This window comes from Uloborus diversus, chromosome 9, assembly GCF_026930045.1.
Source record: "Uloborus diversus isolate 005 chromosome 9, Udiv.v.3.1, whole genome shotgun sequence".
In the NCBI taxonomy this organism is placed as follows: domain Eukaryota; kingdom Metazoa; phylum Arthropoda; class Arachnida; order Araneae; family Uloboridae; genus Uloborus; species Uloborus diversus.
Window position 1 is genome coordinate 78123971 of NC_072739.1, and position 16526 is coordinate 78140496.

Below are 16526 nucleotides of genomic sequence, written 5' to 3' on the forward strand. Positions count from 1 at the left end.
TTTCGCAAAATGTAATTTCGAACAGTAATTGTAAAACTCAGCATACATTTAAAGAAATTAATATCAAGCTTTCGATATGTTTTTAATACGGAATATATTCATCGTTGATTAAAGACCTCTACTGCGCATTAAAAGACGTTTTTTTTAAATTAAAATTTCAAAAGCAGTTAAGAGAGGATCTTTGAAATGTAGTGTATACCTTAAAAACTTATTTTTCATCAAAATTAGATGCAACTGTAGATGAATTATTTAAAATCCTGAAGACGGGTAAATTATTTAAATTGATTTTTTTTTTTTTTTTTGAAGTGCATCGTTTTTAATGAAATGGAAATGAACTTCACATTTATTTAGGCATTGATTACTTTACAATTAAATTACAAAACTATAATTTTTACTCCCCGCATACATATCTTCACTATTTTAAAGCAGAATATTTTCGCTCTTCTCCCTTCAGTAAGAGTATTTTAAGCAGCGCAATGTAAAAAAGTGCTACACAAATTATTTGTGTTGACTTTCTTTTTGTAATACTATATCTTGAACCGTTACAATCATAATTGAATTTCACGAATCAAAGATGTAGTTTGTGTGATTTTTGATGAAACAATTATAGATAGTTTTGTTTCTCTTTTTAGCTTTACCGTGAAGCAATAACTTTAAGATCTGATTTTACAAAGATATAGTTTGTGTGTTTTTTGATGAAACAATTATAGATAGTTTTGTTTCTCTTTTTAGCTTTACCGTGAAGCAATAACTTTAAGATCTGATTTTACGAACGCTTACCTTAATCGTGGTGATGTACTGCTAAAAATGAACAGGTAAGCGAATTTCTTTGATTACCATAAAATTCATTGATTGTGAACTCTGTGGTATAAATAAATAATTCTAACTATATACCTTTGAAATCTAAAACGCTTACGCAATTTTAATGAGCTACTTTTGTGATCAACTTAAAAGTTAAATTTTCAGTCTAAAAGGGAATAAGATTATGTTTTTAACTCGTAACCACTTCACTTCTATCAGTGTAGCATATCTCAATAGACAATGTTTTGAAAACGTTGTAGTTAGTTTGATAAAATAATATTGGAAATTTTTTAAGCGAACTTTTTGCGATAAAAATGTGTTCACATACGACAGTTTGTTTAGCATATAATAGCTGTATTGTAACCTATATAATAGGTATAATTTAATAAACATTAATACAGTGAAATTTCTTTACAACGAATACCATTACAACGAAATTTCCGTTTCCACGAAATGCGCTTTTGGTCCACTTTAATTGCCGTTGCATGGCTAGGATTGTATTACAACGAAATTCCAGTTACATCAAACAAATCTTGTAGTCCCTTGAAACTGATTGCAACGAGATTGTACTGTATATAAACAATAAGGAGCAAATGCTATAAAATATTTACATCTCCTTGTGAGACTTACACTTTTGTTTTAGATGAGACCTGCTTATAAAAAGCTATAAGCTGTTTTCTAGATAATTTTGAAAAAACTTCAAGTTCAATTTAATGCTATGATGCACAAAACCCAACAGTCCAAATCAGTAATAGTGAAAAAAAAGCAATTAGGAAACTATTAAAAAAAACGTTGGGAGAGAAAATCAAAAGTGGATTGCGTGTAATAATGATTTCCTCAAAACATATTACTTATTAGAAACGCGATGAATTTCTCTTCAAATACCTTTTTTGTTTGGAAACTTAATTTGTTGTTAGTTTCTCGTAAAAGCAAAATAACTATTTTTAAAATAAATGAATATTACAGGAAAACTATTGAAAATTGAGCAAGAAAATCTCATAGTCGAGTATTTCTTAAAATGATATCCAAAAGGCATTTGCGAGAGTTAAAATAAAAAGAAGCCTCTATAAAAGTTAAGCTTCTTTTTAAAAACTTTATGATCCATTTCTAGATTACATATATTAAATTTCCATAAACTAGCTCCGAAGTTTAAAATTGATATGAAATAAATGCATTAAAGAATAATAAGAAATGCATGAAGTATTGGAAAAATTCAATTCAAGAACATATTTTAATTGTGTGGGTATCGTAATTTTTGTCTTGTGCGGAGGGTTTACTTATGCAAAAGAACGTGTAAAGAATTTGATTAAGGTTTTGCTTTCAAAATTCATTTTAACTTATCAAAATTTAAAGACTGTGTACAATTAATTGCAGTGTAATAATGTACATAGAATATCAATAGCAGCCTACGAGTGGCGGGTTGAAGATGATGAATCAATAAGAACTAGTAAACGTAAGAGCTGTAAAATTCAGGGATGTGTGCGAATTTAGTTTAAAAGTCTGAGATAAAACTTTCATTTTTTTTTATTTATTATGATCCAGATTGCTTAGATGCGTCAGGTGCATTTAAAAGAGTAAGCATTTTTTCTGACTAATATTATTATTTTTGCCATTTGCATTTCAGAATCATCTAGCCACAAAACTACTTTAGGAATCATATATTTAGTGCTTATCACCAACGTAGGGCTAACCGACTTTATCAGCGCCATTTTTCAGTTGATAATCGTATGCACCGCACTCAGAACTTTAATAGAAAAAAGATATTAAGATGCAACATCCTACCAAGAGAGATTCCAATTTTTAATAAATGTTAATGAACTTTAAAATACCGATTCCTTTAGTATAATTTTAGTTTAAATTCATCTCAACTTTTTAAGTACCGAGATACGTGCTTTCCAACGAAAATAACACAAAACAACTGATGTTATGCTAGACGGGGAAAAAAACTTTCCCGTTGCATTAAATATTCTTTTTTTTCTTTCCATTTTTGATTATAATTTTCCCCGAGTTAAAAGCTGTTCTTCGCCCAACTATGGAGACCTTCACATCTGCATAAAAATGTCTCTAATTCATCCTCAAAAGCGAAGATAAAAGAGACTTGTAAAAGAAAAAAAAAACACTAAAGCACTATAGCGATTGAAAAAGCAATCAGAAGCTCTCATGAATATTAAAAACGTCTTAACAGAAGGAACTATGTCTCTCTTCTATTTGAAGCGTGTCGTGCTTTGAAGAAGGTGCTGCCTGTTTATTCTAAAAATCTTAGCGAGACTAAATTTATTCATTTCTCAAGGATTTTTTTTTTCTTCTCTTTCAGAACGAAAGAAGCAGAAGCCATGTACCAAAGAGCTCTAGAGTTTGACGATTCTAATCCGGATCTGTACTTCAATGTAAGTCGCTTTGAATCGATATGTGTGTATCAATAAATATGTAAGCATTGAAGCATGCTGCTTTTATTAATGCCAGCGCCTAGCTTTTTAAATATTTATGAAAACGCGACTGTTTTTGTTTGGTTTATTCGCATGTTTCTTTTTTTTTTTCATGCAGTCATGTTTTCAAAATCTGCATTCAGAATATTGTAATTTTGTATTGGGGTGAGAGTAACATCTGAGCTGTGATACCGTGTTAAAAGTTGAGAAGTGTTTTTAAAAGTTTCCAAGTACAAATGCATGCTACGGCTTCCATTCAACAACCAGATATGAAAAATATATTTTAGAGCCTACCGTTCGGATATGAATGCATATTCATCTAACGTTGATCTTCTTAACGGATCTTGGAGTGATGTTAGGTTTGTTTGTTATTTTCGGTTTTCAGCGGTAAGAGATTTGGTTGATTGCAAGAAATAAAATATAGAAGTTTGCATAAAAAATAAAATTATGGTGTATTTCTAGAAAAATTTTGGAAATTTCTCAAGAACAGGTAAAGAACAGGAAACTTTGAGACATAATTCATGTACATAATTCATTTCTTGAGACATAATTCATTTTTTTGTGAGGTTTGACTATTTTAAGTTGCAGGATTAATGTTTTCTTTTCTTTGCATCTAAGAGCCAGTGTTTATAAGAGTCATTCAGGTCAGATACATGCCATGTTTGATTTCGCTAAAACTATTTTAGTGGTTTCTTTGGATGAATTTAGAAAACACATATTTTTTCTTTACTTCCAAAAAAATTTTTTGTAACCCACAAAAATTCCGAAAGTTGGTCCCAACTTAGGAGTTTTCTCAAATCGACATTTTTAATATTCAATTATCCTGCGCATTGAGCATCAGCAAACGTAACATTTTTGATTACAACATGATATTTAGTGCCTCAAATGAAATATATCGTAAATTTTGTGGCTAAACTTCAGTGGACCCTGGCAAGGGTGGCGAAACTGTGCCGAAAAAAGTGAAAATGTGTCATGTTTGAGGCATCCTGGTTCTGTGCACTGACGTTCAACCATAGTTTTTGCGAGCAATTTGTATAGTGATACATATAAATTATTAAATTGTCTCATTAAATGCATGGTAAATTCTCACTGCTGCCAGAAAATAACAGTTTTGTCATCAAAATATGATAAAGAGTCCTTTTTAGTGGCCTGTATCTCAGTGCACTGAGGGTCAGCATAGAATTTACTGCCTGAATTTCAAACTAAAGTATATGTATTTTCACAATCAAGTGACAGCACTATGGGCAAATTCTTTTTAAAAACACAATACGCATTTTCAAAGCAGTAAAATGAACTATTTAGTTTTCATTTCAATCACAATATCTGGGTATAAACTTTCCTCCAGGGACTTTCAGATACTAGTATTTAACGAGCTGCTGTGTGCATTACATGACTTCCTTTTACTCCAATTTAATGTCATTTCCCCCATTATTGTTAATTTTAATGTGAATCAATAGTTTACTCTCTAACTATCACCAAAGTGGCGAAACTGAAACCAGATTTTAAAAAGAAAATCGCCAAATTTGTCGACAAGTTGGCGAGAAAACTTGGCTGTCGATAATCAAGACTGTCGATATATAGCCAAGTGTCCGCCAAAATATAACACCACTTGAGTTTACATCGAAATTAACAATGATTTCCCCCCAAAAAGGGGCAAAAGACCCCTTTAGAAACACCCAAATGCAACTGAAAGGGAAGGTGCACAACTAGACCCCTCCTAGGAAACTAAGTACCAAATTTCACCTTTTTAGGACATACTGTTCTTGAGTTATGCGACATACATACGCACATACCTACATACAGGCGTCAAGAGAAAAATCGTTGTAATTAACTCGGGATTTGTCAAAATAGATATTTCGCGAGTCTATACGTTCTCAGGCACTTATCCACGTGTGGTAGAGTCGAAAACAAAACTCAACATTCATTCGGGGATGAGCAAAATGGAATTTAAGGCGGATTTTTTGGGGAACATTTTTTCGCGAATACAATACTTCCTTTTTACTTCCTTTTACAAAACGAGCTGATGTGTGATTCTCATGATTTCCTTTTACTCCAATTTAATGTCATTATCCTATTATTGGCAATTTTAATGTGATTCAACAGTTTACTCTCTAAATATCACCAACATGGGCCAAATTGAAATCAGATTAAAAAACAAACCAAAAAAAAAATCTCCCAATATGTCGCCAAGTTGGCGACTGAACTTGTGACCAAAAGACTGGCGTATATCGCCAAGTGTCCACCAAATTATAACACCACTTGAGTTTACATCGAAATTAACAATGATTTCCCTCCAAAAAAGGGGCAAAAGACCCCTTTAGAAACACCCAAATGCAACTGAAAGGGAAGGTGCACAACTAGACCCCTCCTAGGAAACTAAGTACCAAATTTCACCTTTTTAGGACATACTGTTCTTGAGTTATGCGACATACATACGCACATACCTACATACAGGCGTCAAGAGAAAAATCGTTGTAATTAACTCGGGATTTGTCAAAATAGATATTTCGCGAGTCTATACGTTCTCAGGCACTTATCCACGTGTGGTAGAGTCGAAAACAAAACTCAACATTCATTCGGGGATGAGCAAAATGGAATTTAAGGCGGATTTTTTGGGGAACATTTTTTCGCGAATACAATACTTCCTTTTTACTTCCTTTTACAAAACGAGCTGATGTGTGATTCTCATGATTTCCTTTTACTCCAATTTAATGTCATTATCCTATTATTGGCAATTTTAATGTGATTCAACAGTTTACTCTCTAAATATCACCAACATGGGCCAAATTGAAATCAGATTAAAAAACAAACCAAAAAAAAAATCTCCCAATATGTCGCCAAGTTGGCGACTGAACTTGTGACCAAAAGACTGGCGTATATCGCCAAGTGTCCACCAAATTATAACACCACTTGAGTTTACATCGAAATTAACAATGATTTCCCTCCAAAAAAGGGGCAAAAGACCCCTTTAGAAACACCCAAATGCAACTGAAAGGGAAGGTGCACAACTAGACCCCTCCTAGGAAACTAAGTACCAAATTTCACCTTTTTAGGACATACTGTTCTTGAGTTATGCGACATACATACGCACATACCTACATACAGGCGTCAAGAGAAAAATCGTTGTAATTAACTCGGGATTTGTCAAAATAGATATTTCGCGAGTCTATACGTTCTCAGGCACTTATCCACGTGTGGTAGAGTCGAAAACAAAACTCAACATTCATTCGGGGATGAGCAAAATGGAATTTAAGGCGGATTTTTTGGGGAACATTTTTTCGCGAATACAATACTTCCTTTTTACTTCCTTTTACAAAACGAGCTGATGTGTGATTCTCATGATTTCCTTTTACTCCAATTTAATGTCATTATCCTATTATTGGCAATTTTAATGTGATTCAACAGTTTACTCTCTAAATATCACCAACATGGGCCAAATTGAAATCAGATTAAAAAACAAACCAAAAAAAAAATCTCCCAATATGTCGCCAAGTTGGCGACTGAACTTGTGACCAAAAGACTGGCGTATATCGCCAAGTGTCCACCAAATTATAACACCACTTGAGTTTACATCGAAATTAACAATGATTTCCCTCCAAAAAAGGGGCAAAAGACCCCTTTAGAAACACCCAAATGCAACTGAAAGGGAAGGTGCACAACTAGACCCCTCCTAGGAAACTAAGTACCAAATTTCACCTTTTTAGGACATACTGTTCTTGAGTTATGCGACATACATACGCACATACCTACATACAGGCGTCAAGAGAAAAATCGTTGTAATTAACTCGGGATTTGTCAAAATAGATATTTCGCGAGTCTATACGTTCTCAGGCACTTATCCACGTGTGGTAGAGTCGAAAACAAAACTCAACATTCATTCGGGGATGAGCAAAATGGAATTTAAGGCGGATTTTTTGGGGAACATTTTTTCGCGAATACAATACTTCCTTTTTACTTCCTTTTACAAAACGAGCTGATGTGTGATTCTCATGATTTCCTTTTACTCCAATTTAATGTCATTATCCTATTATTGGCAATTTTAATGTGATTCAACAGTTTACTCTCTAAATATCACCAACATGGGCCAAATTGAAATCAGATTAAAAAACAAACCAAAAAAAAAATCTCCCAATATGTCGCCAAGTTGGCGACTGAACTTGTGACCAAAAGACTGGCGTATATCGCCAAGTGTCCACCAAATTATAACACCACTTGAGTTTACATCGAAATTAACAATGATTTCCCTCCAAAAAAGGGGCAAAAGACCCCTTTAGAAACACCCAAATGCAACTGAAAGGGAAGGTGCACAACTAGACCCCTCCTAGGAAACTAAGTACCAAATTTCACCTTTTTAGGACATACTGTTCTTGAGTTATGCGACATACATACGCACATACCTACATACAGGCGTCAAGAGAAAAATCGTTGTAATTAACTCGGGATTTGTCAAAATAGATATTTCGCGAGTCTATACGTTCTCAGGCACTTATCCACGTGTGGTAGAGTCGAAAACAAAACTCAACATTCATTCGGGGATGAGCAAAATGGAATTTAAGGCGGATTTTTTGGGGAACATTTTTTCGCGAATACAATACTTCCTTTTTACTTCCTTTTACAAAACGAGCTGATGTGTGATTCTCATGATTTCCTTTTACTCCAATTTAATGTCATTATCCTATTATTGGCAATTTTAATGTGATTCAACAGTTTACTCTCTAAATATCACCAACATGGGCCAAATTGAAATCAGATTAAAAAACAAACCAAAAAAAAAATCTCCCAATATGTCGCCAAGTTGGCGACTGAACTTGTGACCAAAAGACTGGCGTATATCGCCAAGTGTCCACCAAATTATAACACCACTTGAGTTTACATCGAAATTAACAATGATTTCCCTCCAAAAAAGGGGCAAAAGACCCCTTTAGAAACACCCAAATGCAACTGAAAGGGAAGGTGCACAACTAGACCCCTCCTAGGAAACTAAGTACCAAATTTCACCTTTTTAGGACATACTGTTCTTGAGTTATGCGACATACATACGCACATACCTACATACAGGCGTCAAGAGAAAAATCGTTGTAATTAACTCGGGATTTGTCAAAATAGATATTTCGCGAGTCTATACGTTCTCAGGCACTTATCCACGTGTGGTAGAGTCGAAAACAAAACTCAACATTCATTCGGGGATGAGCAAAATGGAATTTAAGGCGGATTTTTTGGGGAACATTTTTTCGCGAATACAATACTTCCTTTTTACTTCCTTTTACAAAACGAGCTGATGTGTGATTCTCATGATTTCCTTTTACTCCAATTTAATGTCATTATCCTATTATTGGCAATTTTAATGTGATTCAACAGTTTACTCTCTAAATATCACCAACATGGGCCAAATTGAAATCAGATTAAAAAACAAACCAAAAAAAAAATCTCCCAATATGTCGCCAAGTTGGCGACTGAACTTGTGACCAAAAGACTGGCGTATATCGCCAAGTGTCCACCAAATTATAACACCACTTGAGTTTACATCGAAATTAACAATGATTTCCCTCCAAAAAAGGGGCAAAAGACCCCTTTAGAAACACCCAAATGCAACTGAAAGGGAAGGTGCACAACTAGACCCCTCCTAGGAAACTAAGTACCAAATTTCACCTTTTTAGGACATACTGTTCTTGAGTTATGCGACATACATACGCACATACCTACATACAGGCGTCAAGAGAAAAATCGTTGTAATTAACTCGGGATTTGTCAAAATAGATATTTCGCGAGTCTATACGTTCTCAGGCACTTATCCACGTGTGGTAGAGTCGAAAACAAAACTCAACATTCATTCGGGGATGAGCAAAATGGAATTTAAGGCGGATTTTTTGGGGAACATTTTTTCGCGAATACAATACTTCCTTTTTACTTCCTTTTACAAAACGAGCTGATGTGTGATTCTCATGATTTCCTTTTACTCCAATTTAATGTCATTATCCTATTATTGGCAATTTTAATGTGATTCAACAGTTTACTCTCTAAATATCACCAACATGGGCCAAATTGAAATCAGATTAAAAAACAAACCAAAAAAAAAATCTCCCAATATGTCGCCAAGTTGGCGACTGAACTTGTGACCAAAAGACTGGCGTATATCGCCAAGTGTCCACCAAATTATAACACCACTTGAGTTTACATCGAAATTAACAATGATTTCCCTCCAAAAAAGGGGCAAAAGACCCCTTTAGAAACACCCAAATGCAACTGAAAGGGAAGGTGCACAACTAGACCCCTCCTAGGAAACTAAGTACCAAATTTCACCTTTTTAGGACATACTGTTCTTAAGTTATGCGACATACATACGCACATACCTACATACAGGCGTCAAGAGAAAAATCGTTGTAATTAACTCGGGATTTGTCAAAATAGATATTTCGCGAGTCTATACGTTCTCAGGCACTTATCCACGTGTGGTAGAGTCGAAAACAAAACTCAACATTCATTCGGGGATGAGCAAAATGGAATTTAAGGCGGATTTTTTGGGGAACATTTTTTCGCGAATACAATACTTCCTTTTTACTTCCTTTTACAAAACGAGCTGATGTGTGATTCTCATGATTTCCTTTTACTCCAATTTAATGTCATTATCCTATTATTGGCAATTTTAATGTGATTCAACAGTTTACTCTCTAAATATCACCAACATGGGCCAAATTGAAATCAGATTAAAAAACAAACCAAAAAAAAAATCTCCCAATATGTCGCCAAGTTGGCGACTGAACTTGTGACCAAAAGACTGGCGTATATCGCCAAGTGTCCACCAAATTATAACACCACTTGAGTTTACATCGAAATTAACAATGATTTCCCTCCAAAAAAGGGGCGAAAGACCCCTTTAGAAACACCCAAATGCAACTGAAAGGGAAGGTGCACAACTAGACCCCTCCTAGGAAACTAAGTACCAAATTTCACCTTTTTAGGACATACTGTTCTTGAGTTATGCGACATACATACGCACATACCTACATACAGGCGTCAAGAGAAAAATCGTTGTAATTAACTCGGGATTTGTCAAAATAGATATTTCGCGAGTCTATACGTTCTCAGGCACTTATCCACGTGTGGTAGAGTCGAAAACAAAACTCAACATTCATTCGGGGATGAGCAAAATGGAATTTAAGGCGGATTTTTTGGGGAACATTTTTTCGCGAATACAATACTTCCTTTTTACTTCCTTTTACAAAACGAGCTGATGTGTGATTCTCATGATTTCCTTTTACTCCAATTTAATGTCATTATCCTATTATTGGCAATTTTAATGTGATTCAACAGTTTACTCTCTAAATATCACCAACATGGGCCAAATTGAAATCAGATTAAAAAACAAACCAAAAAAAAAATCTCCCAATATGTCGCCAAGTTGGCGACTGAACTTGTGACCAAAAGACTGGCGTATATCGCCAAGTGTCCACCAAATTATAACACCACTTGAGTTTACATCGAAATTAACAATGATTTCCCTCCAAAAAAGGGGCAAAAGACCCCTTTAGAAACACCCAAATGCAACTGAAAGGGAAGGTGCACAACTAGACCCCTCCTAGGAAACTAAGTACCAAATTTCACCTTTTTAGGACATACTGTTCTTGAGTTATGCGACATACATACGCACATACCTACATACAGGCGTCAAGAGAAAAATCGTTGTAATTAACTCGGGATTTGTCAAAATAGATATTTCGCGAGTCTATACGTTCTCAGGCACTTATCCACGTGTGGTAGAGTCGAAAACAAAACTCAACATTCATTCGGGGATGAGCAAAATGGAATTTAAGGCGGATTTTTTGGGGAACATTTTTTCGCGAATACAATACTTCCTTTTTACTTCCTTTTACAAAACGAGCTGATGTGTGATTCTCATGATTTCCTTTTACTCCAATTTAATGTCATTATCCTATTATTGGCAATTTTAATGTGATTCAACAGTTTACTCTCTAAATATCACCAACATGGGCCAAATTGAAATCAGATTAAAAAACAAACCAAAAAAAAAATCTCCCAATATGTCGCCAAGTTGGCGACTGAACTTGTGACCAAAAGACTGGCGTATATCGCCAAGTGTCCACCAAATTATAACACCACTTGAGTTTACATCGAAATTAACAATGATTTCCCTCCAAAAAAGGGGCAAAAGACCCCTTTAGAAACACCCAAATGCAACTGAAAGGGAAGGTGCACAACTAGACCCCTCCTAGGAAACTAAGTACCAAATTTCACCTTTTTAGGACATACTGTTCTTGAGTTATGCGACATACATACGCACATACCTACATACAGGCGTCAAGAGAAAAATCGTTGTAATTAACTCGGGATTTGTCAAAATAGATATTTCGCGAGTCTATACGTTCTCAGGCACTTATCCACGTGTGGTAGAGTCGAAAACAAAACTCAACATTCATTCGGGGATGAGCAAAATGGAATTTAAGGCGGATTTTTTGGGGAACATTTTTTCGCGAATACAATACTTCCTTTTTACTTCCTTTTACAAAACGAGCTGATGTGTGATTCTCATGATTTCCTTTTACTCCAATTTAATGTCATTATCCTATTATTGGCAATTTTAATGTGATTCAACAGTTTACTCTCTAAATATCACCAACATGGGCCAAATTGAAATCAGATTAAAAAACAAACCAAAAAAAAAATCTCCCAATATGTCGCCAAGTTGGCGACTGAACTTGTGACCAAAAGACTGGCGTATATCGCCAAGTGTCCACCAAATTATAACACCACTTGAGTTTACATCGAAATTAACAATGATTTCCCTCCAAAAAAGGGGCAAAAGACCCCTTTAGAAACACCCAAATGCAACTGAAAGGGAAGGTGCACAACTAGACCCCTCCTAGGAAACTAAGTACCAAATTTCACCTTTTTAGGACATACTGTTCTTGAGTTATGCGACATACATACGCACATACCTACATACAGGCGTCAAGAGAAAAATCGTTGTAATTAACTCGGGATTTGTCAAAATAGATATTTCGCGAGTCTATACGTTCTCAGGCACTTATCCACGTGTGGTAGAGTCGAAAACAAAACTCAACATTCATTCGGGGATGAGCAAAATGGAATTTAAGGCGGATTTTTTGGGGAACATTTTTTCGCGAATACAATACTTCCTTTTTACTTCCTTTTACAAAACGAGCTGATGTGTGATTCTCATGATTTCCTTTTACTCCAATTTAATGTCATTATCCTATTATTGGCAATTTTAATGTGATTCAACAGTTTACTCTCTAAATATCACCAACATGGGCCAAATTGAAATCAGATTAAAAAACAAACCAAAAAAAAAAATCTCCCAATATGTCGCCAAGTTGGCGACTGAACTTGTGACCAAAAGACTGGCGTATATCGCCAAGTGTCCACCAAATTATAACACCACTTGAGTTTACATCGAAATTAACAATGATTTCCCTCCAAAAAAGGGGCAAAAGACCCCTTTAGAAACACCCAAATGCAACTGAAAGGGAAGGTGCACAACTAGACCCCTCCTAGGAAACTAAGTACCAAATTTCACCTTTTTAGGACATACTGTTCTTGAGTTATGCGACATACATACGCACATACCTACATACAGGCGTCAAGAGAAAAATCGTTGTAATTAACTCGGGATTTGTCAAAATAGATATTTCGCGAGTCTATACGTTCTCAGGCACTTATCCACGTGTGGTAGAGTCGAAAACAAAACTCAACATTCATTCGGGGATGAGCAAAATGGAATTTAAGGCGGATTTTTTGGGGAACATTTTTTCGCGAATACAATACTTCCTTTTTACTTCCTTTTACAAAACGAGCTGATGTGTGATTCTCATGATTTCCTTTTACTCCAATTTAATGTCATTATCCTATTATTGGCAATTTTAATGTGATTCAACAGTTTACTCTCTAAATATCACCAACATGGGCCAAATTGAAATCAGATTAAAAAACAAACCAAAAAAAAAATCTCCCAATATGTCGCCAAGTTGGCGACTGAACTTGTGACCAAAAGACTGGCGTATATCGCCAAGTGTCCACCAAATTATAACACCACTTGAGTTTACATCGAAATTAACAATGATTTCCCTCCAAAAAAGGGGCAAAAGACCCCTTTAGAAACACCCAAATGCAACTGAAAGGGAAGGTGCACAACTAGACCCCTCCTAGGAAACTAAGTACCAAATTTCACCTTTTTAGGACATACTGTTCTTGAGTTATGCGACATACATACGCACATACCTACATACAGGCGTCAAGAGAAAAATCGTTGTAATTAACTCGGGATTTGTCAAAATAGATATTTCGCGAGTCTATACGTTCTCAGGCACTTATCCACGTGTGGTAGAGTCGAAAACAAAACTCAACATTCATTCGGGGATGAGCAAAATGGAATTTAAGGCGGATTTTTTGGGGAACATTTTTTCGCGAATACAATACTTCCTTCTTACTTCCTTTTACAAAACGAGCTGATGTGTGATTCACATGATTTCCTTTTACTCCAATTTAATGTCATTATCCTATTATTGGCAATTTTAATGTGATTCAACAGTTTACTCTCTAAATATCACCAACATGGGCCAAATTGAAATCAGATTAAAAAACAAACCAAAAAAAAAAAAAAAATCTCCCAATATGTCGCCAAGTTGGCGACTGAACTTGTGACCAAAAGACTGGCGTATATCGCCAAGTGTCCACCATATTATAACACCACTTGAGTTTACATCGAAATTAACAATGATTTCCCTCCAAAAAAGGGGCAAAAGACCCCTTTAGAAACACCCAAATGCAACTGAAAGGGAAGGTGCACAACTAGACCCCTCCTAGGAAACTAAGTACCAAATTTCACCTTTTTAGGACATACTGTTCTTGAGTTATGCGACATACATACGCACATACCTACATACAGGCGTCAAGAGAAAAATCGTTGTAATTAACTCGGGATTTGTCAAAATAGATATTTCGCGAGTCTATACGTTCTCAGGCACTTATCCACGTGTGGTAGAGTCGAAAACAAAACTCAACATTCATTCGGGGATGAGCAAAATGGAATTTAAGGCGGATTTTTTGGGGAACATTTTTTCGCGAATACAATACTTCCTTCTTACTTCCTTTTACAAAACGAGCTGATGTGTGATTCACATGATTTCCTTTTACTCCAATTTAATGTCATTATCCTATTATTGGCAATTTTAATGTGATTCAACAGTTTACTCTCTAAATATCACCAACATGGGCCAAATTGAAATCAGATTAAAAAACAAACCAAAAAAAAAAAAAAAAAAATCTCCCAATATGTCGCCAAGTTGGCGACTGAACTTGTGACCAAAAGACTGGCGTATATCGCCAAGTGTCCACCAAATTATAACACCACTTGAGTTTACATCGAAATTAACAATGATTTCCCTCCAAAAAGGGGCAAAAGACCCCCTTAGGAACATCCGAATGCAACTAAAAGAAAAGGTGCACAATTAGACCCCACTAGGAGTCCACGTACCAAATTTAAACTTTCTAGGACATACCGTTTTTGAGTTCTGCGAGATACATACACACATACGCACATACATACGTACATACAGAAATCACGAGAAAACTCGCTGTAATTAACTCGGGGATCGTCAAAATGGATATTTCGGGTGTCTGTACGTTCCTAGGCATATATCCACGTGTGGTCGATTCGAGAAAAAAATCCAACATTCATTTGGGGGTGAGCAAACTAGGAATTAAGGTCGATTTTTGAATGAAAATTTTTCCGCGAATACAATACTTCATTTTTTGGAATAGGAAGTATTTTATTCGCGAAAAAAATTTCACTCAAAAATCGGCCTAAACTTCTATTTTGCTCACCCCTGAAAGAATGTTGAGTTTTTTTTTTCTTTTTTTTCAAACCGACTACACGTGGATAAGTGCCTAAGAACGTATAGACACCCGAAATATCCATTTTGACGATCCCCGAGTTAATTACAACGAATTTTCTCGTGACGTCCCTATGTACGTATGTATGTGCGTATGTGTTTATTTGTGTATGTATCTCGCATAACTCAAGAACGGTATGTCCTAGAAAGTTGAAATTTGGTACGTAGACTCCTAGCGGATCCCTTATTGTGCACCTTCCCTTTTGGTTGCATTCGGGTGTTCCAAAGGGGGTCTTTTACACCTTTTTTGGTTAAAATCATTGTTAACAATGATGACTTAATGTAAACTCAAGCGGTGCAATAGTTTGGCAAACACTTGGCAATATATCGCCAAACTTTTGGTCGCCAAGTTCTGCCGCCAACTTGGCGACGAATTTGGCGTTTTTTTTTTTTTTTTTTTTTTTTTTTTAAATTTGGTTTCCATTTGGCCACATTTAGAGATTTAACCATTGAATCACATTAAAGCTGCCAATATTGGGAAAATTTTTCTGTATAAAACGTTTTCTTTGCTTCGTTTCGCAACAAACTTTGAATGAAAGTATTTAATATGTTTTGTTTTTTTTTTCTTATTCCGAGGCACTATTATCTTTAAATAGGAGTAAAAGGAACTCATGTGATGCACACATCAGCTCGTTTGTTTTTAAATTTGGGAACAGCAAGACATTTCTTTTTAATCCTTCTTTAAAGTAAAGAAAGGCTTCTTCCTTTTTTTTAAAGCTAGTAAAAACTGCAACGATATGCATTTATATGCACTAACGTCAAAAGAAGCAAAACTTTGCAATTGCATATACACTTTTGCATATAAACCAGTCTGTGTACATTATTTTTATTTATTGTCTTCTTTTCTAGCTCGGCATCGTACTCATGGACCAAGGACGGAATGACGAAGCGCTTCAGTTATTCAACAAAGCTTTAGATATCGATCCAGAGCATGAGGTATTACTTTTCTAAATATATACGCTATTTGTGAGATGTTTTATATATTTATCGAATGTGATCGATGATGTGACATACTTACAATGCTTAACAGCATTATATCATGTGGCATATTTACGTACAATACGTAGCCCTGCATAATATGTTATCACTAACCGCATTTATATTGCATGACAAATATTACGTATTAATGATATACGATGTTTCTGGCAATACGTAGCGAAAGCTGCGAATGTGTTTGGAAATTTTTTTTATGGAAACCTTTTAAGTGAAAAATTCATGTTGTGATATTGTTGGACCTTTAATCATGTGTATGTTACTGACAATGCAGCGCTAACTTATTTTGTAGTTATTTATCCACTTAACGATTTCTTTTTAATTTTGCCTACTCCATTAAATGTAATAACCAAACGGTACCTACTTCAGTACACTG

At 35.2% G+C, this 16526-nt stretch overlaps 1 protein-coding gene across 1 annotated transcript in view; it reads left to right on the forward strand.

The window, feature by feature from the left end:
- The window catches only part of LOC129230329 (protein O-mannosyl-transferase Tmtc3-like), a 192155-nt gene that overhangs the window by 159353 nt on the left and 16276 nt on the right, over positions 1-16526 (forward strand). The window contains exons 15-17 of the mRNA XM_054864728.1: positions 733-815; positions 3116-3188; positions 16007-16093. Coding sequence (XP_054720703.1) covers positions 733-815; positions 3116-3188; positions 16007-16093 — 243 coding nt within the window. The remainder of the gene's footprint in view (positions 1-732; positions 816-3115; positions 3189-16006; positions 16094-16526) is intronic.